Genomic DNA, 24,186 nt, shown 5'->3' on the forward strand with positions numbered 1-24,186 from the left:
GGATGTATTTCAGAGCATCAATGTGCAGCTTGTACAGCAGTACAGATACTGTCCTCTAAAAATAAATGAACATACAGCCATTATTGTCTAAATAGCTAGCAACAAAAGTGAGTATACACTAAGTGAACATAATAGTGTCAATATTTTGTGTGAGCACCATTCTATCCAGCACTGCCTTAATCCTCCTGGGCATGGAATTCACCAGAGCTGCACAGGTTGTTGCTGGGATCCTCTTCCACTCCTTCAAAATGACATTACAGAGCTGCTGGATGTTAGACACATGGTGCTTCTCCACCTTCCGCTTGAGGATGCCACACAGGTGCTCAGTAGGGTTCAGGTCTGGAGACATACTTGGCCACTCAATCACATTCACCTTCAGCAAGGCAGATGTCATCATGGCGGTGTTCTTCTTCAGAATGTCACAGTACATGTTGGAATCTATGTTTCCCTCAATGAACCGCAGCTCCTCAGTACCAGCAGCAGTCATGCAGCCCTAAACCATGATGCTACCACCACCATGCTAAACTGTAGGCAAGGCACTATATATATATATATATATATATATATATATATATATATATATATAAAACTTTCTTTTGGCTTCTCCCATCAGGGGTCACCACAGCGGATCATCCACATGTTTGATTTGGCACATGTTTTTACACTGGATGCCCTTCCTAACGCAACCCTCCCCATTTATCCGGGCTTGGGAGCGGCACTAAGAGTGACTGGGGTTGGTTCCCTGACCGGGGATCGAACCCGGGCCGCATTTCTAAAGGGGAGTGGTCGCTCAGTGGTTAAGGTGCTGGGTTACTGATCGAAAGATCTGGGCTTCAAGCCCCGGTATCGCCAAGCTGCCACTCTTGGGCCCTTGAGCAAGGCCCTTAACTCTCTATGCTCCAGGGGAGCCGTATCATGGCTGACCTTACGCTCTGACCACAGCTTCCGAGCAAGCTGGGATATGCGAAGAAAGACTTTTATTGTGCTGTAATGTATATGTGACAAATGAAGTCTATTCTATAAAAGAAAAAAAATGTAGGCTGTTTGATCAAAGGGTTAAAGCACTTATGCTTCATTCGGAGTGTGTTGTTTGGCTGTGTGTTGCATTTTTTACTACCAGCCCATAAAGACATTAAGACAGAAGAATTTGTGATTTCACTGCAGTTGGCAACGAGCACTGAGCAAAAGCTTTGATACTTCCTTCGAACCACATTTCTATTTGAGGAGAAACTAAACTGCAAGGAATAAACTAGAGTGTTTACACAAGACCTGTAAATATCCCAGCTATGTTCATACACTCCGTGCCCATTTTTTTATCATCATTGAAAAATGCGTTCAGGCTGGAAAACGATAACGAGTAAAATGGGTTATTTTAAGCAAGGAACGTAGTACGATAGAGAATGCACGTAATTAATTGCAATAATAGAAACAGTTGAATTTGATATGAGGGAATGTGAGGCCATTGGAGTGAAAAACGCTAATTTGTTACAGGATTTATTATATATATCACATCAGCGCAGAATCTGATTGGTCAGGAGGTGTTGATTAGTTTTCTGTAACAGCAGCTCTTACAGTATCCTGGTTTTTATTAATACCTTTTTTTTCATACTCTCATTTAATAAATGTCAATTATTATTTGTTTCTTTATTTTATTTTCTGAGTATTTTAAAATCTTTATAGCACCATCACACACACACACACACACACACACACACACACACACATGATTAAGGATTTTTACAGTCGAATCAGAATTGTCAAGTCTTGCCTATAGTTAACTGATCCAGATTCGTCCAGATACCACAGCCATCATGACAATAGTGGGAGGAGCCTATATTAACTGTCAATCACAGCGGGACAAGCCAATCATAGCTATCTGTAAGTTTATGCACGTGTAAGAGCGCAAGAGAGTGTGTTACATTGTTAAAACGATGTGAGGTTGGTTTCACGTATCTTGGAGGAATCCACACTCTCATTGGTTTGTCGTTTTAATGTGATGGGGAGAGCTGGCTAGACGTGGCTCAAGCTGATAGAAAAAATGGAAAGGAGTAAATGTTGCAAATAAATTAATCCTTAGTGGTATAATAAATTATGGTTGTGCCATTACTCTAAAACTGAAATTTTATTTCAGTTCAGGTTTTGTATTAATCTTGAGCTGAGGGCGTTTCTGCAGCACGTATTACTTGATTACGCTCCAGAGCAAGGCTTTTACCGTCCTAATGATTTGTTGAGCTAGGTTTGACATTAATCCTAGATTATCTCTAAACCCTGTTTAATATAATCCATGTTTTCACAGGCCGCATTTTGATTTATGGAGATCACTACGTGGATTTCCAACATAAACCTCTCACCTATCGCGACTACAAACCTCGCAGGTTATTACCTGCGTTACTTCAGTGTCTGACACGAACCCTAAGAGCTCACGGCCAACATTAACATGCCCACATAATGGCCAACTTTGTCTGCACTGTGATTGAAATGTTTGAGAGTCCAGACATGAACGCTAGTCCAGCTGGAGGACTTGGCCCTGGCCTGTTATGTTTTGTACAGAAAAAGCACTCAGTAAAGTTGGTGAGGCTGAAAGCGTGGTGTTATTACAGGCTCATAATCAAAACCCAAGCATGAATATTTGGCTCTGAATCGCACTGATTAATAGACTCTGCTGGTTTTTTAAGAATGCAGCCTAGAAATCAAGAAGGTCTTAAAAGCCGCCATTGAATAAAATGATTTGCATAATGGAGCCTTTGAGGAACCTGATTGGAAAAAAAAAAATTTTCTCATCCCATTGGGGACAAATAAATTTTATTTCAGCTAATTATTTTATATAGGGTTCTTAATCGAATGTGGTGTCTTAAATGATATACTATAACTAGTCTAGAGCTCTTTCTTATAGAATTTCCAGTCTGGTCACACTTGACAGATCCAGATTAAACCCACAAAATGTAATCAGTCAGGGAAGAAAAATTTGTTATGTAAGAAAGTAATTTTAATTTCCTTAATCCTTGAGTTTTCTGAGTTTTCCAGGTCTTTAGTCCCTGAGATGATCCAGGGCTTGGGTCTCCTTAGTCCCCAGGATGATCCAGGGTTTGAGATTCTTTAATCCTCAGGATGAATCAGATCCTGATTTTTTTTTATACCCCAGGAGGAGTTTCTTGTTCTCTAAAATGATCAAAGTCTTTAGTTTCCATAATCCTTGAGTTTTTTGAGTTTTCTAGATCTTTATTTCCTGAGATTCAATTCAATTTAATTCAATGCAATTCATTTTTATTTGTATAGCGCTTTTACCAATGAACATTGTCTCAAAGCAGCTTTACACAGATAATGTGGTGATAAAAATAAATAAGATGTTCTTTATAAGTGTAAGTTTGTCCCTGATGAGCGAGCCGATGGCGACTGATCCAGGAGATGACCTCAAAACCTGGAGATGATCCCTGTCTTGAGTTTCTTCAGTCCTCAGAATGACCCAGGGCTTGAGTTTCCTTAAAACTTGATGTAAATGATGAAGTGGTTTCTCTGACGCTCTTAGGTGTGGTATGAATGAAATCCAGGCCTCCCATACAGACTGTACTTCTACGTTACACCAGGCCTGATCCTAATAGATAATAATCAAATATTAATTATTAAAATTATTTAATTCTAACAATAATTTGGTGGTCATTTTTAGTTTATACAGCATATTCTTCAAAGGTCATATTAAACACATCAAAAGATAATACATGACTGAAGACTTCACACTCCAATTTCTTGGGTATTTATTTGAAATTGGATCTTTTCTTTTTCTAGATGTTGGATTAAAATTAGGCATTGGATTTTTTTCCTTCAACTATTTAACCCCCACCAAACATTTGAACAAACTTTTAAACCCTTAAAACTTCAAAATTAATCATAAATAAAGTAAAATGCTATTTAAACTGAAATCAGAAACAAAATAAAACCAGAGACAAAACAAAAGTAAAAATACATGTTTGTCTCCATCTAGTGGCAAATTATTGGTATTGCATATCATAACTCGGCCCCGCCACCAACTGCATACTAGTGTACTAAACAAGTATGGGCACGTTGACGTCACCCTTTGTAACTACGGTAACATGGTAGCATACTACAAAACAAAAAATATATTAATAATAATAATAATAATAATAATAATAAATATTATTATTATTATTATTAATTTATTTTTATCAACCCGATTCCCGCTTAAAAAATCCCTCTCTTGGCAATGAAGCCTGGTCACAGTAAGCAACCTCAAACACTATACTTCCTGTATGTTATAATAAAAGTCCCTCTTCTCAAAGAGTATACATTTCAGCCCATTGTTTTGATATGTACAGCGTTTAGATCAGTTTATATAACAAATATATTGTATTTATACATAGTATCATGTGCTAGTATGGCGCGAAACCATGTGATAATGAGGGCTGTGATGTTTGATATATGTGATATATAGTCAGAGCTAACTATCACCAACGGCAACAAGTTCCTAGGACTTTTAAAGCTGTTATGAAATTTTAGTTCCTGCTTCACACTTCAACATCCGGTTCGCCCTGCAGTGGAGCAAAAGCGAAAAGGTAAAGGCTGTTGAGAAACAGTTGTAGTTTCCTTACCAGGAGCGCGTTTGTGTTTATTAAATAGCAGCAGTGAATGTTGTCAGTGTGTGTTTTATATTTGGTTATTTGATATAAATGAAGCGGCTGTGCGACTCTACATCTGGAGTCTGATGATTCTTGTGTATACATGTACTGAACCCAGTCAGCTGACTAGTCACGTGACGTGTAAAGTAACGGTCATTTTCACCCTCGCGCCATGTGGATCCCCTGATTAGGGCTGCAGCAATCGATTATTTTTGAAGTAATCGAGTATTCTACCGATTAGTCAATCGATTAATCGGGCAAGAATTACTTTATTAAAGTGCGATACTAAATATACAATAGAAAAATAAGACAATTCTTTTAAAACAAACAAGTAATATGTTTCCTCTGTAGAAAATGTTTGATTGTGGAAATTGCATACAAGAATATTTGTGAAAACTAAACCTATTTAGTGCATTTAGTTGCCATATTACCTTAAAAATCTAAATATATAAACACAAATACAAAAAAAAAAAAAAAAAAATATATATATATATATATATATATATATATATATATATATATATATATATATATAAAAGGTACTGTATGCACTGTACTGTACTGACATGAAGGTACTGTACGCACTGTACGGTGTTTTCTTTGTTTTATTTTTAACCTTTTGAAAACTTCCTATTGTGTTTTTGGCTTGAATCTTCTCCTCGCCAGACCCCTGGCTGGTGTGTCAGTAACAATGGTCCTTGTGTAGTTAAATGGATTTTTTTTAGTATTTAAATTGCTCAATGATCCTGAAAGCATGTCTTCCAGGACCTGGGGAGATGGTGGTACCAGTCGAGTGGTGGTTGAGGATAGGAGGGAGTGTGGTGCAGTGTGGGGGTGAGATAAATGCTGTGAGGAAGAAGGATGCTGGTTCGATTATTCGCCTTGAAGACGATGGTTATAAATCTAATGTGGACAGCTACAGGAACATCGAGGAAAGAGAATCGCGAAAGGTCGAAAACAAGTCGTGCAGTTGTGTTCTGGATCAGTTGCCGAGGTCGTATGTGAGTCGCAGTCAAGTCTTGAGATGAAGACGGACTAAACATGCACCTGATTGGCCAATAACATTAATAATACATTAACAATAATAAACAAATAACAGTAACATTAACAACAGTTAATGTCCTGGAGCGTTTTATTTCTCTTATACCACAGGAGTGCCAGTTTGGGTTGCCAGTTATGATACATTTTTCAACAGCTCATCATAGTTGTATTGCTTTTGTTTGTGTTATTGCTTATACTATTGCAGCTTTAAACACTCTTTTCTCCACTAGACTCTCTGTTTTTTTTCCTCAGAAGACTTGTTTCAGACGGAGTGTTAATTCTTTCAAAAAGCCAAACCAAGAATCCATATTATCACAGAAAGCCTTTCCATATCAATGAATACACATCTTTCCAAAAATGAATATAAACATATATAAACATTTTTAGCTAAGAAACTATATACATCAATACAAAACTGCGATAACGAATAAATAATAAAAAAATAAACAGGAACTAGGATTTAAAGTAGGTTTTTTTAAGGGTATTTGGTAACCCATGTATATTATATTCAATTCTCAAATTATACATTTTTTTTTTTTTTAGATCTGAAGTGAACAATGGCAGCTATTAAAAAGGAATCATCTGCCACATCTGCAGTCTTATTCCTGAATGCTAAAGGTGAACCCATGCGCTTCTTCATAAGACCTGGTCCCACCAAAGTGCAGCTTCAGCCGTTAATATCGAACGGTGGAGGCATCCTCTGTCGGAACCAGGAATCGAACGCCATTCTGTTAGCCAATCCTGGTGACATCACTTCTGCAGTACAAGGTGCCGGACATTTTTACATCTCCACTCAGTATGTACACGACTGTGTGGCGCAGAACCAGCAGCTCGACCTGGAAAGCTACAGGTTCAGCAATTTACAGCCGATCCGGACGAGGGCAGCGTCACGTAAACACAGAGCTACAGGACGCATGGGTTACTCTAGGGAAGACGACACGTCCATCTTGAATTTTATCACCAAGCATCAAAAGGAAGCAAAAGGCAACCGGATCTGGCAGCAGATGGAGCTCCAGGGCATCACCGCTCACAGCTGGCAGTCCATGAAGGACCGGTTCCTCAAGCACCTGCAGCATAGGCTGAAAGAGAAATCCCACGAGAACAAAAAGAAAGTCAGCCCGCTGAAAGAGAGCTCGTCTTCTGAGGTCAGTATCTCTCAGTCGACACAGCAAAAAAAGAAAGCGGGGCTTGTTTCGTCTTTCGATTCAGATGCCACACAGATCAGCCAGGAGAAAGAGACAGGAGTTAAAGAACAACGAGATCTTCAAGCTTCGCCTGAAGAAACGAACGATCTTCAAGATCCACAGCTGGACGAAGCGAGGAAAGAAACTGATGGTGACGATCCAACGAGTGAGAAAGAGCAACCGAGCGACAATGAGACGCCTGAAGTCTCACTCAAAAGAGCCAGAATGGACACGGACTCCCCAGCGAAAGACCCGTCACCTGGTAACTTCTTATCCTGATGTTTTAATTAAAGTTAAATGAAAACGTGCACGTTTTTGTTTGCTGAGTGTCGAGCGAGAAAGCAGGCAGCACAGCAAGCACCTTTTGAAGTGAGATTTTCACAAGTTCTTTACTCGTTCTTTGTCTCTGATGATCCTCGGACCAGCGTTAACTTGTGTTTGAGGTACCAAAGTGAGAGGAGATGCAGTGCAGTGTATGGTGAGCGTCTGGAGCGTATACACCAGTAAACATCTTAGAATAAAATAGACTGGAGGTGGTAGCTCAGGGTTCTGATCAGCAGGGTGTGAGTTTAAATCCCAGCCCCATCATGCTGCTACTGATGGGCCCTTGAGCAAGACCCTTAACCCTCAACTGCTCAGTTCTATGAGACAATTGTAAGCCGCTTTGGATAAACGCATCTGTGCAATGCCATAAACGCAATCGGTAAATTGAGATGTCAGTTGTTGCCATGGTGATAATAACCACCCTATGCCTATATTAAAGATAGAGGCCGTGTTAAAAAAAAATACCAGAGTATTCATTTAATTTTAGATTTACCGATTTCATTTATGTCGCATTTTCACTTTTTTTTAATTCAGGGCCAAGCGATCAGACGTCGCCTCCCAGGGAGAACCATCAACCTTCTGCATCTTCTGGATTGAGGTGTAGCATACTCGAGAGAGCTGCCAGAGAATTCGAAGACTCACAAGCGGTACAAGCTTTACTTCTGTTTAGAGAAGGAAAAATAAGTCTTTTCCGTCATATAATGAAAGATTTCTTGCATGGGGAAAAAGTTTTGCCCCCTCAACTTTTTGTGTTTTTGTAAAGTAAAAAAATAAAAAATAAAATTACAACCTGTACACCTATTAAAGTGGGTGTCTAATGTTAATTAATTTATTTTGAATTATTTATTCTTTATTTATTTTTAAAGATTTCTTTTTCTGAGTTCCTTTATGACGTCATGGCATACAGCAACTAGGGCGAGAGCAAGAACACACCCACCACTGTGCTTCATATGAAAGTCGTCATCAGTGCTGCACAGGATTTGCTCGAAAGGAAAGTCTCCAAAGAAGTGCTTTTTTATTGGATGTAAACGAAGGAGAACCTTGTTTAGTACTTGCCATAAAGACACGTTCTATAGTCGTCATCGCCACCGGTGTTCTTAAAGTTCATTTCAAGACTCGGGATCCGATTCTGAATTGAATATGTACAGCTGCATCTGATTGTTGCTCCTGTTTTATTTTTCGATCAATGCGCAAAAGCTGTGCGCGCTCGCGACTCCTTAACTCCGCCCATGACACACCTCCAGGGGCTAGCATGTTTTCCGTCAGAAGCGTAAAACTGTATCTTTCTTTCTAAATCTGAGATTTCTGAGATATTCTCGGGTCTTAACAAGACTTTACTTGCCCTATAACATTTTTTTTTCTTTTTCAGAATGATGGAAGTCAACAGGACCAATCTCAGGCACCATCAAGTAATTCTTCGGATACAGATGAGTCTCAGATCATGGCGGCACGTCAAAGAGCAATAATGGAACAGGAAGTGAATCTCGAGCATCCTCATGTCGCAGAAAAGCCTCCACCAGCTTCCCAAAACCACAGCAACACCCCAGGACCAGAGGATGATGATAATGACGACGCAAGTCCCAGCAGTGCCGCTCTACCCACGACATCCAACGCTCACATGTTCCTCTTTCAGCAGGAGTCCCAAGAGGATTTCAGTCAGCCTTCTGAGGAAGATCTGCCCTCACAGAGTTTATTAGAGACACAGCAACATGTCATCAGGTTGATGCAGGAATCCAAGAAAAACTTGGTCGAGGTGATGAAGGGGTTGTTAAAGGTCAACGGTGATGTCACACTGGCTCGCTCGTATTTGCTAGAAGGATATGATGCTGAAGTCCACGGGCGTATCTGGACACGAGAGGATGACGAAATACTCCGTTCAGCCAATTCTCTCCAGTTTAAGAGGCTTCATGAGAAATACGGAGCCAAGAGCGTGTCTAAGAGAGCGGCTTTTCTGAAAGTAGACTTATAGCAAATAAAAAAACGCAACTCAGGAATGTCATTAATTTTCCGCAGTCTAGAACATGAACTAGTTTTTTAATCACTGTCATTTATGGACTATAGACGTTGTGACTATAAAGCAGTGTTTTTATATCAGCATGATTTTTAATGACTATTTTTAAAAAAAATCTGAAAATAAAATATTATTCAAAGTATTGGATTATTTATGGAAACTGGATTAAATTACATTTGTATGCGCAGCAAAAATCTCAAACGCAAACTGAGTGTTAATTTACACCAAATTATTTCTATAATTTATTAATTAATAATAATAAAAAATAAAGATTGTGATTATTTTCACTCTATGATCTATCTGTCTGTCCATTCATTGATCTATTTATCTCTTTAATTTATTTAATCTTTTGGCAAGTTTCAAGGGTTTTCCCAGCTGAACCCCTTTTATTACATATTTTATTATGCATCACTATGTAATCCTAAAACATGACATATACAAATGATCCAGTTTAAGCTCAGGCAAACTGCACCCTGGAGTACATAAAATATTTATATTACGTTCAAATTATATTCCTGTATTTCACATTATATTGAAAATGATTTTTTTTAATTTATTTTTCTCATTTGATGATCAGTGCTGGATTTTTACTTTTAGTATTCCAGTGAGAAGTGAGTGCAGATGTTACATGGGATGTTGCCAGTGCAGGTACGGTATTTATTAGCAGAAAAAATGGTTATCTAATAGCTTTCTATGGCAGCACCTAGAAACAAAGCAAGAGGTTGTTTTTTTGTTCACTAACATTTCTTGACAGTCCCAGAATGCAAAGCCGCTGTATGATGCTCTGATGATGAGCGTGATGGTCAGGAAGCTGATCTGCTGATGAGCAGATGAAATGTGAGAGAACTCCCATCACTAAAGTGCTGCTACTTTATATTGCTGTCTTTGGGTGAAGATGGAATATGATTCCTATCAGCTGGTAGTCAAATAGCAATCATAGGAAACATGCAATGATGAAATTTAAACAAAAAAGAAAATCTGCATTTTCCTGTTTATATGTAATGAACAAGGAAAAGGAATTGGACAGTGAGTGACTGATTATAAGAAAGTTATGTGCACAGATTAGTCCAAATTGTACATTTGTAGCTCTAACAGAAGAACTTGAGTAAGATGGAGAACATAAGATGTTAGCAGCCTGCCTCACCCCCACAGTCAAACATGGAGGTGGAAGCTTAATAGTTCGAGGTTGTTTTGGAGCAGAGAATGTTGGAGACTTATTCTGTGTCCAAATGAATACCAACATGGCAACCATTCCATATTTTAACACCATGCAATTCTGTCTGGACTTCAGCTAATTGGAACCAATTCACCATACAACAAGACAATAAGCTGATGCATTAATGCTCTGTAAGCGTTATTTAGAAAGTAAAGAGTTGACTGCAGTGTTTTCTCTCATGAGCATAATTGTTTTAATGATGGTATTAGCCTGATTGTCTGGAAGCTGAACTGTTTGAGTAGATGAGGAGGTAAGAGAGAGTTCACGTCAGTAAAAAGCTGTTGCATCGCTTCGTCTCTAGATAGATATTGTGTCGGAAGGCCAATGTCGATCAATTTAGGAAACACTATTATTAAAATTATTAACAATTCTTAAAAGGTTTAAACATTATTGCAAGAAGTTCAAACCATGATGAAGATTTTGAGACATTGCGTTATTACGAGAAGATTGAAACATTATGAACATTTTTTAAACATTATTACAAAATGTTTGAAATATTACAAACGTGTCAAAACATTATACAGTTTGAGACATTATGAAAAAATTGAAATAGTATGAGAAGATTTAAAAGATTACAAACATTTTGAAACATTTACAGGTTTAAAACATTACAAAAAGGTTTGAAAGATTACAAAAAAGGTTTCAACAGAAAATTTCAACTTAAATTGTCCAAAAAAAAATATCGTGGCAGAATTATTTTTATAAGCTTTTAAATGTAATATATTAAAATTATAAAGCGTGTGGTTCAGGATGAAGTTTCTCAAGGATGAGGCGAAGTGGCACCGCGTTTTGGAAATTCTGCATATTCAAACGCGGCACAAGAATGGCCCGGACCGCGCTCCGTAGTTTGGACTCGTTTTTCTCCAGCATTGAAAGAGACTCTTGGCAGGATTGAAAGCGAGGGTTTTTTACAGAAAGAACAGGTAACTCAGCATTTCATTGTGTCTCAATAACAACCATGTCGGATCATTCAGAACAGGAAACGAGGTGTTATTTCAGCGCCGCTCGCTGTTTCTGCTTTATTATTGAGGTGTAAGTGGGCAGAGCTCTGCGGCTGTCACTGTCAACATTCTTTCAGCCCCTGAAACTGAGCCTTTATTCGCTCGCATCCGAATTAAGCGCTTTATTTGTCCGATTTGATGCAGGAACTGTTGTTGGTCGAACCTCGTGGTGCTGTGCGGGATTATTGCATGAATTTTTGCTCCTTGAGCTATCCTGTAAGACTTTTCTTTTCCCATTCGTTTTCGAGAAACCCCGCCTTCTGCGCTCTGATTGGCTACTTAATGTTGCTTATGGGCGTTCTGAAGCGCGTACAACACCTCCACCAAATCAAGACGCAGAAGGCGGAGTTTTCGCGAGCCAATCATTGCGCAAGTGTCGGAATGCGGGTAGGACAAAAAGAACTGTGAGTGTTGCGTGATATTGATTTGGCAGCCAAACACAAACAACATAAACATGTTTTTGTGTTTGGTTTCATTGCTGTTGGCTGACAGTGCTTTAAAATCCAATGGAAGAGCTCCTGAAAAAAAAAAAAAAATAATGCTTGATTAAATAGAATGCTATTTGAAATAAATATTTTGGTTATACCATTGTTATTAATGCGTTATAGTTATTTACTGGGCATACCGGAAACTCTTTTTATTTTTTGCTGGCTGATGTGTTCCAGATGTTTTGTGCTTTCAAGTGTGTGTGTTGTGTCGTAGTTCTGTATTGAAGGAATAGTTTGAATAAAAAACAGCACGAAGAAACCGTTAACGTTACAGTGCCTGTCAAAAGTTTGGAAACACCTGGTCTTTAATGGTTTTTAAGATGTATGCATGTTCCTGTTGCTTATAACTCGATGAAAGACCAAAACACAAAAATTGGATGGTGAATGACAATAAGACATTTTTTTGCGCAGATGAGACCAAATTTGACATTTCCGTCTCTAAAAGAAGAGCTTATGTAAGACAGAGAACAGGAGAGAAGATGTGAGCAGACTGCCTTACTCTTACAGTCAAACATGGAGGTGGAAGCTTTAATAGTTTGGGGTTGTTTTGGGGCAGGGAAATTTGGAGACTTGTTCTGGGTGAAAGGAATACTGAACCAACATGGCAACCATTCCATACTTCATCACCATGCAATTCCGTCTGGACTGTAGATCTTTGGAATGAACTTTAACATACAACAAGACAATGAGCCGAAGCGTACGTCCAAGCTCTATACACGTTATTTAGAGAGTAAACAGACGTCTGGAGTGCTATCTATCATGAAATGGCCTGCCCAGTCAACGCACCTAAATCCTATTGAACTGCTCTGGGATGATCTGGATCTCAAGGTCAGAAAGAAATATCCAATGGCAAATTATTTCAGCTGAATGTTTGGAGAAAATTTCTGATAGCAGTAACTGTACAGAGAATACAGATTTTATATAAATCATTTAATTATTCTTTCATCTTTGCTGAATATTTGGTGAACATTACCGGCTAAACTTTTAATCGACGTTCAGCTCTGTCCCACAGCCTCTGAATGTACTTTTAAAGTTAAAAAGAGGTTATAATGTGTAATGTATACTGCAAGGTTCTGACACTCTGACAGCTGTTTTAATCCACCAGGAGACATGTCTATACGTATCAGGGCAAATATTACGAGCTTGATCATTGAGAGTCTGAAACAGCATGGATTGAATGACCCTCGAATTTGGACAGTCGTAGTGCTTCGAAAGTATTTGTGAAATATTTCTGATGAATCTTTTTAATTTCAAAATGAAAAAAAGCTAAAATTACTTTACTTTATGGAGTTCTGTTACACTCGGATTGTTCTGTAGGTGAAATATTATTACTTCTAATGTTTCACTTATAATCTGCTATGATATATGATGCCAATCTGAACTCAAACTCACTCATACACATTTCAATTTACACACATCCATGTCTTCAGCACCATGCATTCTATATTATTATATTATTATACAATTTGTGTTTATTTACAAGTACACTCCTGTATATAGTTCTCTCTTTTGCACATTGTACTGTATAACACATTATACAGTAGGTTTACTGGCGGCACTATTTTGTGTTTTGTGTTGTCTGTTTGCAATGTCTTTTGCTCCGGGTTGCACATGATGCACTTTTTGTGGAGAGGAAACTTACTTTAGTCCTTAGCTTTGTGTTCTGTTATGTAGCTCTATGTTGTGTGATGTAGCTCTATGTTCTGTTATATAGCTCTATGTTCTGTTTTGTAGCTTTGTTGTGTGATGTTGCTCTATATTCTGTTATGTAGATCTATGTTCTGTTATGTAGCTCTATGTTGTGTGATGTAGCTCTATGTTCTGTCATATAGCTCTATGTTCTGTTTTGTAGCTTTGTTGTGTGATGTTGCTCTATATTCTGTTATGTAGATCTATGTTCTTTTATGTAGCTCTATGTTGTGTGATGTAGCTCTATGTTGTGTGATGTAGCTCTATGTTCTGTTATATAGCTCTATGTTCTGTTTTGTAGCTTTGTTGTGTGATGTTGCTCTATATTCTGTTATGTAGATCTATGTTCTGTTATGTAGCTCTATGTTGTGTGATGTAGCACTATGTTGTGTGATGTAGCTCTAAGTTGAGTGATATAGCTCTATATTGTGATGTTATTGTGATGTAGCTCTAAGTTGAGTGATATAGCTCTATGTTGTGTGATGTAGCTCTATGCTGTGTGATGTAGCTCTATGCTGTGTGATGTAGCTCTATGTTGTGTGATGTAGATGTATGTTCTGTTATGTAGCTCTATGCTGTGTGATGTAGCTCTATGCTGTGTGATGTAGCTCTATGCTGTGTGATGTAGCTCTATGTTGTTTTATGTAGCACCAGGGTTTTGGAGGAACTTTGTCTCATTTCACTGTTTACTGCATCAGTTATATTTGGTTGAAATGACAATAAAAGCTTCTTGACTTGTCTTGAAACCTATGATGTAGATGGTGATCTAGTGTTTTTGCTCTGCTTAATGTCGATTTTTCTGATGTGTCTTTTAGCACTGAAGTCCATTTTATTCGTGGCAGTATGAGTTCGAAGGGGGGCGGTACAGCCCTGACCCGACGGAATTATCGCCTGGCATCAGATATGGACAAACCCAAAGTCGCAGGTAAGAACCATACTTTTTTAAGTAGTGAGAAAAATGAGTGAAAAAAATCTTGATACTAGTAAGTTTAGGACCACAACATTTATAATGTCCACTATTTGGACAAAAGTTTGGGGACAACTGACTGCAATAAGTCCCCATTTGCTATTTTAATAATCTCCACTCTTCTGGGAAGATGCTTCACTGGATTTTAGAGTGTGCTTGTGGAGACTTTGCTCATTCAGCTACAAGGGTATTAGTAAAGCCTGATGATGAGGTCTGGGATTCAGTCAGCATTCCAATTCATCCCAAAGGTGTTTAATAGGGTTCAGGTCTGAACTCTATAACAGGTCACTCAAGATCTTCCACTTGGGTGTATTTGTTCACATGAAGGGAAAAATGTAATGCTAGTGCATCCAAAGACGTCCCATAAAATTGTGAGCCTCCAACTTTGTGGTAATAGTTTGGAGATGAACCACATATGGAAAAATGTTAAATAGACTTAAAATTGGTATTATTATTATTATTATTATTAATAACAAATAATATTAATAAATAATTATAAAAAACATTAATAATACATTATTATAAAAAATATGAATAATAAATGAATAATGTAATAAAGAATAAATTAATAAATAATCAATTATTATAATTATAATTTTGTGAAAAAGTTACGTGCAGTTGTTAAGTTTTGTAAAAATGTTTACAATTATGAGGAACATAATGCCAACATACAGCACCTCAAGTATCTTGAGAGTAATTCTCCCAAAATCTTTTCTTAACATATATATAATCACATTACGGCTTAGGCATTATAGGTTCTAATACCTAATACCACATTTTTTCTTTTCCAATAGACATTTGTTATAATTAACCATACAAATATATGCATGCATTCGTAAAAGCTTAATTTGCATAAACAAATGTAAATGTTTGGCACAGTTCTGATCTCCTGTAGCGTTTTTGTTTCAATATCATGATTTTAAATAAACTTTTTTTTTCTCCAGGTATTGTGAATGAGAAGTTGTTGAGTGATTACCTGCACCGTGTGTTTCCCGCCTCCAGTAAACAGGGTCCGGCATCAGCAACCTACAGGTTAGAAAACACATTTTGATCTTGTAATATCGACTATATATTAAGGCTACTTAAACATTTCCATGGCGGGTGATCTGAAATGTTTACAGAGTGCACGTTGTTCCTTAAACACCTTAAGAATTTTCAATAAATGGAATAAAAATAAAATCATTTTATTCATTGATTTGTATGTTGTAGCACACAAAACTGTGGCGTTTATGAAAAACACTGTTAGTTGTACTTATACTGTATGAGCGCTTCTAAATTTGTGTATATTTGCATTTTTGGGTCTCATTAATCAAGCTAAATACTAATAAAATCCATTCTCAAAGCATAAGGAGCATGCTCTGTTATTTTATAACAATCTTGTTTGTCTGGAAACTTAAATTTTCTGTGAGTTTCTATGATATCAGTGAGTCCTCATGTTTTTTTCACAGATTACATGCTCAGTTTAAATCATATATGGATGAAATTTTGTGAACACATAACTAGGGCGTCGCTCAGACTAATCTGAATGATTTTAATGAAACAAATGTTTTCGGCTTGAAATGTTCAGGAGATTAGTAGGAAAATATGATATGGGTTTATTTTGTTGTTCAGTTGGGAAGTGGAAGCTCAGTGGTTAAGACTCTGGGTTACTGATCAGACAGTCGGGGGTTCAAGCCCAGCTTCTAAACATTGCTGGTACAGTATATGCGAAGAAAGAATTTCACTGTCCTATAAGGTACATGTGACAAATATAAAGCCCCTTTACCTTAAACTTATTTTTAAGGTTTCCACAAAGTTTTGTCCATATAGTATAAGTATCAACATTAAAAGTTGTCACTGTGAGAACAAATTTTTTTAATAACTGATGCACGTCAGTGCTCCGTTCTCCTCCATATCACACCTTTTATAGTTTTATAGGTTCTCATTTAATGCTGGCTATATATTCATAGCGGCATGTTTTTCTGCAGAGTAGCAGAGTTAAAAAATGTATATATTTCACATTAAAATCTAGTGAAGTAAAATTCCACAGACTTAATGAAAAACTTCATTAAGTATAGTAATGAAATAAAAATGCTTTGTTACTCGCCACCACTGTTAATATGGATTTTAAATTTTGCATGCATGTTTAGAAATACCTATGCCACCAGACTGTTTGTAAATCAGAGAGAATGGTTAATTTTGGAAATCAGAATCAGAAATGAGGCCTGTTAGCAACAGCGTATGTACATCTCTGTCATAGAGCCACTTCAAGTGAGTTAATCATTCCTCGCTATTTATTTTCCAATTCTATTTCATAGACTATAGGATCCTCAGCCCTCAGATCCTCAGAGACATGACAAATGCTGATCGAATGTAATTTGGCGCTGGGGTCTCGTTCCGGGTCCAGTGCGGGGCTCGGGTTACCGGTGCGGCTCTATAGATAGAGCGTGACGGGAACTTGAAGAAAGGCGAGTGTCAGAAATAGACCTGACTTAGCTGTGTGAAGTTACGGAGCCTTCGTAGATCGCTATTTAGCTGCTTTTTGCTTGTGTTATGTGTGGCGCAAACACACTTTCACCTACAAATCGTATATTTGGCTTGTTATAGGGTTGTTAAGCGGCACACCTCTATGAGCAGGCAGCACTAATGAGTACAGCTGGTATATCCTGTTTTTATCTAATATAAAATAAAGGTCACATTTTGCATAAGGAGAATGCGAGGTGTGTGAAGGTCTTTCTAGTGTGTGAATTCGATTAGAACACTGTGCTGTGCTGATCTCTTGAATTTGATTGGTCAGACGATTCAGTACCAGCAGCCCCGAGCATTTCAGCTGTTATATAAATAGATCACAGGGTTATATTCATGTTCTGGTTCTAAATATTACTTTTCTACAATAACTACTTATTTCACACACATCTGTATTATAATAGAATGTAACATTGATAAAATATATTGTTTATATGTTAGCATTCGGGTGAGAAATAATAATATATATGGAAGGAGTCTCCAGTGTCAGTGCTTCAGCTGTTACTTTGAGTGTAACACTATGAAAATCTAAGGACGGAGGATGTAAAATATCTGTTTTGTTCTGGTTTTATTATGGATCTTGACAAGAATAAGCAAGATTTAAAGCGTTTTTAGGATTTAGTTTCTAGTGTATAGCCTCTGTAACATAACTGACAAGCTGGAACTAACTTGCAGATATTGCATATGTTTAGAATCATTAAATGTAACAGTGATATTTAAAAGCAAATAATGGAAAAAATATATACAATTATGTCAAAAATCACCTGATTTTACATATACATAAATAAATAAATAAACAAACATATGAATGAATGAATGAATGAATGAATGAATGAGTAAATGTATAAAAATGTTTACAATACCTCCTGAAATGTATAAAAATAATGTAGTGGTGTAACGGTACAAAATTCGTTACGTACGTTCTCCTACTGATATACCCCATGTCACTCCTCTGGTCCAAACCATCTCAATCGAGCCTCCCTCACCTTGTCTCCAAAACGTCCTAAATGCGCTGTCCCTCTAATAAACTCATTTCTAATCCTGTCCATCGTCATCACTCCCAATGAAAACCTCAAGATCATCTCTAAACCATAAAATATCACAGGTCTCATCACAGTCCTATAAACTTTCCCTTTCACTCCTGCAGATACTCTTCTATCACAAATCACTCCTGCTATCACTCTTCTCCACCCACTCCACCCTGCCTGCACTCGTTTCTTCACTTCTCTAACACACTCTCCATTACTTTGCACTGTTGACTCCAGTTACCTCAACTTCTCCACCTTCTCCACCTCTTCTCCCTGCAACTGCTCCACTGTCCTCCCTCTCATTCACACACAGGTACTCTGTCTTACTGACTTTCATTCTCCTTCTCTCCAGCGTGTACCTCCACCTCTCCAGGCTCTTCTCCATCAGCTCCCTACTCTCACCACAAATAACAATATCCGCAAACACCATTGTCCACGGAGACTCCTGTCTGACTTTGTCCATCAACCTGTCCATCCCCACTGCAAACAGGAAAGGGTTTAGAGCCGATCCTTGATGCAGTCCAACCTCCACCTTAAACCAGTCTGTTGTTCCTACTGCACACTTCACTGCTGTCACACTGTCCTCATACATGTCCTGCACCACCCTCACATACTTCTCTGACACAACTGACCTCCTCATACAATACCACAACTCCTCTCTCTCCACCATACGCTTTCTCTAAATCCACAAACACACGATGCAACTCCTTCTGACCTTCTCTATACTTCTCCATCAACATCCTCAAAGCAAATAATGTGTCTGTAGTGTTCTTCCTCAGCATGAAACCATACTGTAATATATACAATTATATTTTATAATATTTAATAAAAATAGAATAAATATAATTAATGCAATACACTTTTTTATTATATTGAATAATCAATTAAATTGGCCCAATTTTTTTTTTTTTTAAGGAAGAAATTAAAATAAATAGGTTACATTTGTTAGACCCTATTTGGGTCATACAGATGTATATGTAAGTGTGTGTGTGTGTGTGTGTGTGTGTGTGTGTGTGTGTGAGTGTGTTTTACATTTAATATAACATTTTCTAAAGATATGATCTACTTAACTGTTCTGCTTATTTCAGCATACTTTAACAAATGTTTTGTCAAAACAAATGTTTTGTTGTAATTTTGGTCTTTGCAGAAAACCCTTGACGTTTCAGGACCTTGGCGCTCACCTGGAAAAGCTGCTGTCAGAGGACGAGACCACTGAGGACATCTCAGGTATATATATATATATATATATATATATATATATATATATATATATATATATATATATATATATATATATATATTCATTTAATTAGTACATTTACATTTATTAATTTGGCAAATGCAATTTATCATAAGATGGCAATAAACACAAGAAGTGCCTGTTATTATTATGAACATTATCATTGTTTAAAGTAGTAAAAGTTGGACAGTAAGGAATAAAGGATAATAAGAGGTAATTAGAAGTTCATGGAAAAGATGAGTTTTTACTTGTTTCTTGAAGATGATGTGTGAGGGATTTGGCTGTCCGGATGGACCTGGGTAGGTCATTCCACCAAGAGTAAAATAAATATGCTGAAAGAAAACATCCTTGAGAGTGATTTTGCCCGTCGTTGCGATAGGACTAAGCGCCGCCGCTCATTTACTGAACGTATTAGTAGTAAATACTAGATGGTACTATGTTAATTTCTCCAATTAAAAAGTGTTTGGTTTTGATTGTTTGTTTTTATGTGACTTTGACATTTTTTGCTCGCTGTATATCCGCCATGTTTTTGTCTACAGATCACTCAGATGGGCGACTCGGACCCTCTACCGTTGTCCTGGACCACACCAGTGGATTCGAGGGCCTCTTATTTGTAGATGACGATCTTTTAGGAGTAAGAATCGTTCCTGTTGCTGTGTTCACACTACAGGATTGTACATTTACTAGGTTTATATTCGAACTGAATGATATACTTGAAAGATGACATCTTTTTAACTATCTGATTTTTCCGAACTCTAGGTGATCGGCCATAGCAATTTCAGTTCTATAAGGGCTACGAGCTGCGTATTTAAAGGTAATTATAACTTTTTACATTTACAGAGAAAAAGCTTAGTTACTGTAGTGAAGTAGGTCTTTAAAGCTCTGTTATAATGTTTTGCATGGGTTTATTCATTGTGAATTCTTTCAGGGAAATGGATGTACGAGGTTCTGATTTCGTCTCAAGGTTTAATGCAGATAGGATGGTGCACGCTGAACTGTAGATTTAACCAGGAGGTAAGTGTGTGTGTGTACAGTATGTGTGTTTTCTTGTGTTTGAGTTCACTTCCATTCCTTTTCATTTCATTCCATTCACTTCCATCACTTCCATGACAATTTGTCACGTGTCACATTTGTTCATCTACAAAAAGAAAACATAATGAAATACAATATTTCAGCAATCTGAAATTGTATTATTTAAACATAAATTTAGCATTTTTTTTTTTTATTTTCTGGTTTTTATTTTTGATATATATTTCTTTTGTTTAGGAGGGAGTTGGTGACACTCCGGACTCATACGCATATGACGGTAATCGTGTCCGAAAATGGAACGTGACGACCACTAACTATGGCAAAGTGAGAACCCACACTGCTTCATAGAGTTTGCTGATTGGTTACACACCATTTCTCTATAATCGTTGATGTCCAACTTGAGCTAATTTTTTCTTTCCACTTTCTTTCTTTTTTTTTTTTTTTAATTCTTTTTGTTCTGACGTGCTTGCTATCTTTTCTAAATCTCTAAAATGTTTAAATTTTTTCATACCACCAGTCATGGGCTGCAGGTGACATCGTCAGCTGCATGATAGACCTTGATGAAGGGACAATTACTTTCTGTCTGTAAGTGGTCTTAGCCTGCACATTTGACTGTCATCACGATTTCCACAAAAGTCGATATTTATATATAAAGCAAAATAGGCTGTAGTAAAGTGGGTGGAGCTAGACAGTACCAATCATCAATATGTATTATTTAATTCATTTAATATGCATTCAATATTTATATTGTTATATAAATATGGTTAAATATTTCTATTTTAAATTCATGAGGAAATATTAAATAAATGTGGACATTCTTAAAAAGAAAATTGTACACTGTAAAGACAAAAATATTGAGATACAACTTTTCCAGCCATATATGGTATTTCCCCATGTTGCTATCACAAAGTTGGAGGCACACAATTGTATATAATGTCTCTGGATTCGGTAGCATTAAATTACCCCTTCAGTTAAACACAAAACTCCTATCACGACACACCAGGCCTCCTCATTCTACATCAGACTTTACTAATGCCATTGTGGCTGACTAAGCATAAATCTCCACAAGCACTCTTTAAAATCTTGTGGAACATCTTCCCGGGATAGTAGAGGTTATTATAACGCAAATGCGGACTAAATGTTGAATGGAATGATCAAGAAGCACATATGAATCTTGTGGTTGTGTCCATAAACCTTTGTCTATATAGTGTATTGGTTTATTTGTAATGAGAAAATAAGAGTGGCTTTTTAATTTAAATTTGTATTTTATTTCATTCAATTATTTTAACTATAACTGTGGATGCCCAAACTCATTCCTTATACTCGATCAAAATTTGTATGTGAGTTCAGAGACAGGAAATATGTTGCGATACACAATATACTATATAAAAATTTGCTGGGATAAGAATAATGCATAAAAAATTCTTAAATCATATGTTTACTTCTTACTAATAAATAATTTCTTATATATATATATATATATATATATATATATATATATATATATATATATATATATAGATAGATAGATAGATAGATAGATAGATAGATAGATAAAATTCATTTTTTTTTATTTTGTTTTAATAAAAATATATTTTATCTTTTATTTTTATATATTTTAATATATTTAACATTTATTTTTTTATTTTATCATTTCAAATTTTAAGCATCTAACAGTCAGTACGTGAATGTTCTTTGTAATAAAAAATATATAAATTTGTCACAGAACCCGTCACAGTATTCTTTTATCAATTTCATGAGTGTGTATTGAGGTTTTTATGCCTTTCTTTTTTTCAACTCAGGAATGGACAGTCTCTTGGGACGGCTTTCAGTAATATCAAAATGGGTCCAGGGATCGCCTACTTTCCCGCTATCAGTCTTTCATTCAAAGAGTCCGTGGCCTTTAACTTCGGCAGCCGCCCACTCAGATATCCTTTTTTGCTTCTCCATGTTTGCTGTCTGGTTGTTATTATGGTATTATATTTCAGGACCTCCATTGCCAAAAGAAGTTCAAATCCTATTAAGCTCTTAAACAAATTGTCTCTGGGTCTGTATAGATTTTGCCTGACCTCTGAGCTGCTATGAATGAAATGTAAAGGCTTTTATATTTTATATACTTCATAATATAAACCGTGTACCTTCAAGAGGAGGTTCCTTAACCTTCTGCTCCGTCACGTATCCTGTGGAAGGCTATCATCCCCTACAGGATCCTCCAACTGCTGACCTCATCAAAGCCAAGAGGCTGCTGGGATACATAAAGGCCGTGATGTCCACTAGTATAGACACGCAGGTACGACTGATTTATTAATCATGTTCCCATTACATTTTAGATCAAAATTGGTCAATCCCAGTGTCTTTCTCAGGTGAGTTCAAATTTATTTGTATAGCGCTTTTAACAGTGGATGTGGTCAAAAAGCAGGTTTATGTAATTAAATAGATAAAAAAATATAAATTCATATATTTGTCTATATGAGTTTGTTTCTAATGAAGAAGCCATAGGCGAAGGTGGTGAGAAAAAACCTTTCTGAGGAAACAGAATCAAAAGGGGCTCATGCGACTGTGGGTGATTTTTTTTTTGGAATAGAGCAACCTGATCTTTCAGCTATGTGTGGTTCTTTGGCAAACTGATAACACAGCTGTATAGGATGTCTTTGGATGTGGTAGCATGAAATTTTTTTTCTTCATTTGAACCAGAAGTCCAAAACCTGTTCTCGCATGAAAATGTGCCTGTGCACAAAGCCAGCTCTATGAGAAATCGTTTACATAGGTTGGAGTTGAAGATCTTGAACCTCAGACCTCAGCGCTATTGAACAACTTTGGGATCAATTGGAACGCTGACTGAACTCCAGGCCTCTTATACATCACATACATCAGTACCTGATGGTACCAACACTCTGGTGGCTAAATGAGCACAAGCACAATCGTCAAGCACACTCCAAAATCTAGTGGAAAATCTTCCCGGAAGACCTCCCGTGGAGGTTTTTATAAAAGCAAATGGGGACTGAATGTGGGAAATCTTACAGTCAGGTATCCACAAACTGTTGTCTATTTTGACAGTTTAAAGCAAGACACCAATTATATACACCAAAGTATATATAGCAAAAACATGGGAAAGATTGTTCAAGATGGAAAAACATTCATTTGTACATACAACCTATTACTGAATGATTGACGAGGTAAATTGTGGTAGTACTGTGCTGTGTCGAATAGGGGTGATTTTTTGTGATTCCTTGATTCCACGGCAAAGAGGATCTATAATGTCTTTGGGGAATCTAAGAGGGATAGGAGACAGTTGCAAAGACATAAAAGAAGGTGGAACTTCAGTTTACAGTTCACTCAGGATTATTCACCGTCCCAAGAAGATACACTGGACCATATTAGACTCTTAGACTTCAAAATCCATTTTAGTGAACAAGACATAAGGTTAAATATAACTCTGTGAAGGCCTCATGTAAAGAATTATTGACTCCGGTCCATTAAATTATTAGAAAATAACCCACCTGAAGCAGAGTGGCAGTTACTCCATAGTGGTGTGTTATTTTTATAATAATTTAACAGACTGGAGTCAATTATTCTGTTTATAACCACAGTTACCTCAGCTTATTGTTCAGATGTTCTACACTCATGTGTAGAAATGATTTGTAATGTATCTCATGTCAAGTTTGCATTGCTGATTCGAAAACATTTTAGAACTGTAAATATATGTAGAGAAGGGGAATGAAAGTCAGTAGGAGTAAGACAGAGTACATGTGTGTGAATGAGAGGGAGGGCAGTGGAGTGGTGCGGTTGCAGGGAGAAGAGGTGAAGAAGGGGGAGGAGTTCAGGTGCCTGG

At 37.0% G+C, this 24,186-nt stretch overlaps 2 protein-coding genes across 3 annotated transcripts in view; both read left to right on the top strand.

Moving 5' to 3' along the window:
* Positions 1-4,422: 4,422 nt before the first annotated feature.
* On the top strand, positions 4,423-9,333 carry LOC124401931 (telomeric repeat binding factor 2, interacting protein). Of its 2 annotated transcripts, none has more exons than XM_046874471.1 (4): positions 4,423-4,568; positions 6,216-7,118; positions 7,715-7,827; positions 8,550-9,333. In XM_046874471.1, exons 2-4 carry the CDS (start codon positions 6,230-6,232, stop codon positions 9,147-9,149), a joined length of 1,602 nt encoding a protein of 533 aa, XP_046730427.1. In that variant the 5' UTR covers positions 4,423-4,568; positions 6,216-6,229; the 3' UTR covers positions 9,150-9,333. The 2 variants fall into 2 exon arrangements, with proteins under 2 accessions (XP_046730427.1, XP_046730428.1); XM_046874472.1 differs by lacking the exon at positions 4,423-4,568 and adding an exon at positions 5,386-5,632.
* Positions 9,334-11,179: 1,846 nt separating this feature from the next.
* The window catches only part of LOC124402106 (E3 ubiquitin-protein ligase RNF123), a 165,569-nt gene continuing 152,562 nt past the window's right edge, over positions 11,180-24,186 (top strand). Inside the window, exons 1-11 of the mRNA XM_046874774.1 lie at positions 11,180-11,330; positions 14,401-14,510; positions 15,497-15,584; positions 19,233-19,312; positions 19,865-19,959; positions 20,085-20,139; positions 20,254-20,339; positions 20,592-20,678; positions 20,872-20,939; positions 22,157-22,282; positions 22,530-22,644. Of these exons, the coding sequence (XP_046730730.1) occupies positions 14,429-14,510; positions 15,497-15,584; positions 19,233-19,312; positions 19,865-19,959; positions 20,085-20,139; positions 20,254-20,339; positions 20,592-20,678; positions 20,872-20,939; positions 22,157-22,282; positions 22,530-22,644 (882 nt within the window). The 5' untranslated portion in view covers positions 11,180-11,330; positions 14,401-14,428. The remainder of the gene's footprint in view (positions 11,331-14,400; positions 14,511-15,496; positions 15,585-19,232; positions 19,313-19,864; positions 19,960-20,084; positions 20,140-20,253; positions 20,340-20,591; positions 20,679-20,871; positions 20,940-22,156; positions 22,283-22,529; positions 22,645-24,186) is intronic.

The sequence above is a fragment of the Silurus meridionalis genome, chromosome 19 (genome assembly GCF_014805685.1).
Source record: "Silurus meridionalis isolate SWU-2019-XX chromosome 19, ASM1480568v1, whole genome shotgun sequence".
Lineage (NCBI taxonomy): Eukaryota > Metazoa > Chordata > Actinopteri > Siluriformes > Siluridae > Silurus > Silurus meridionalis.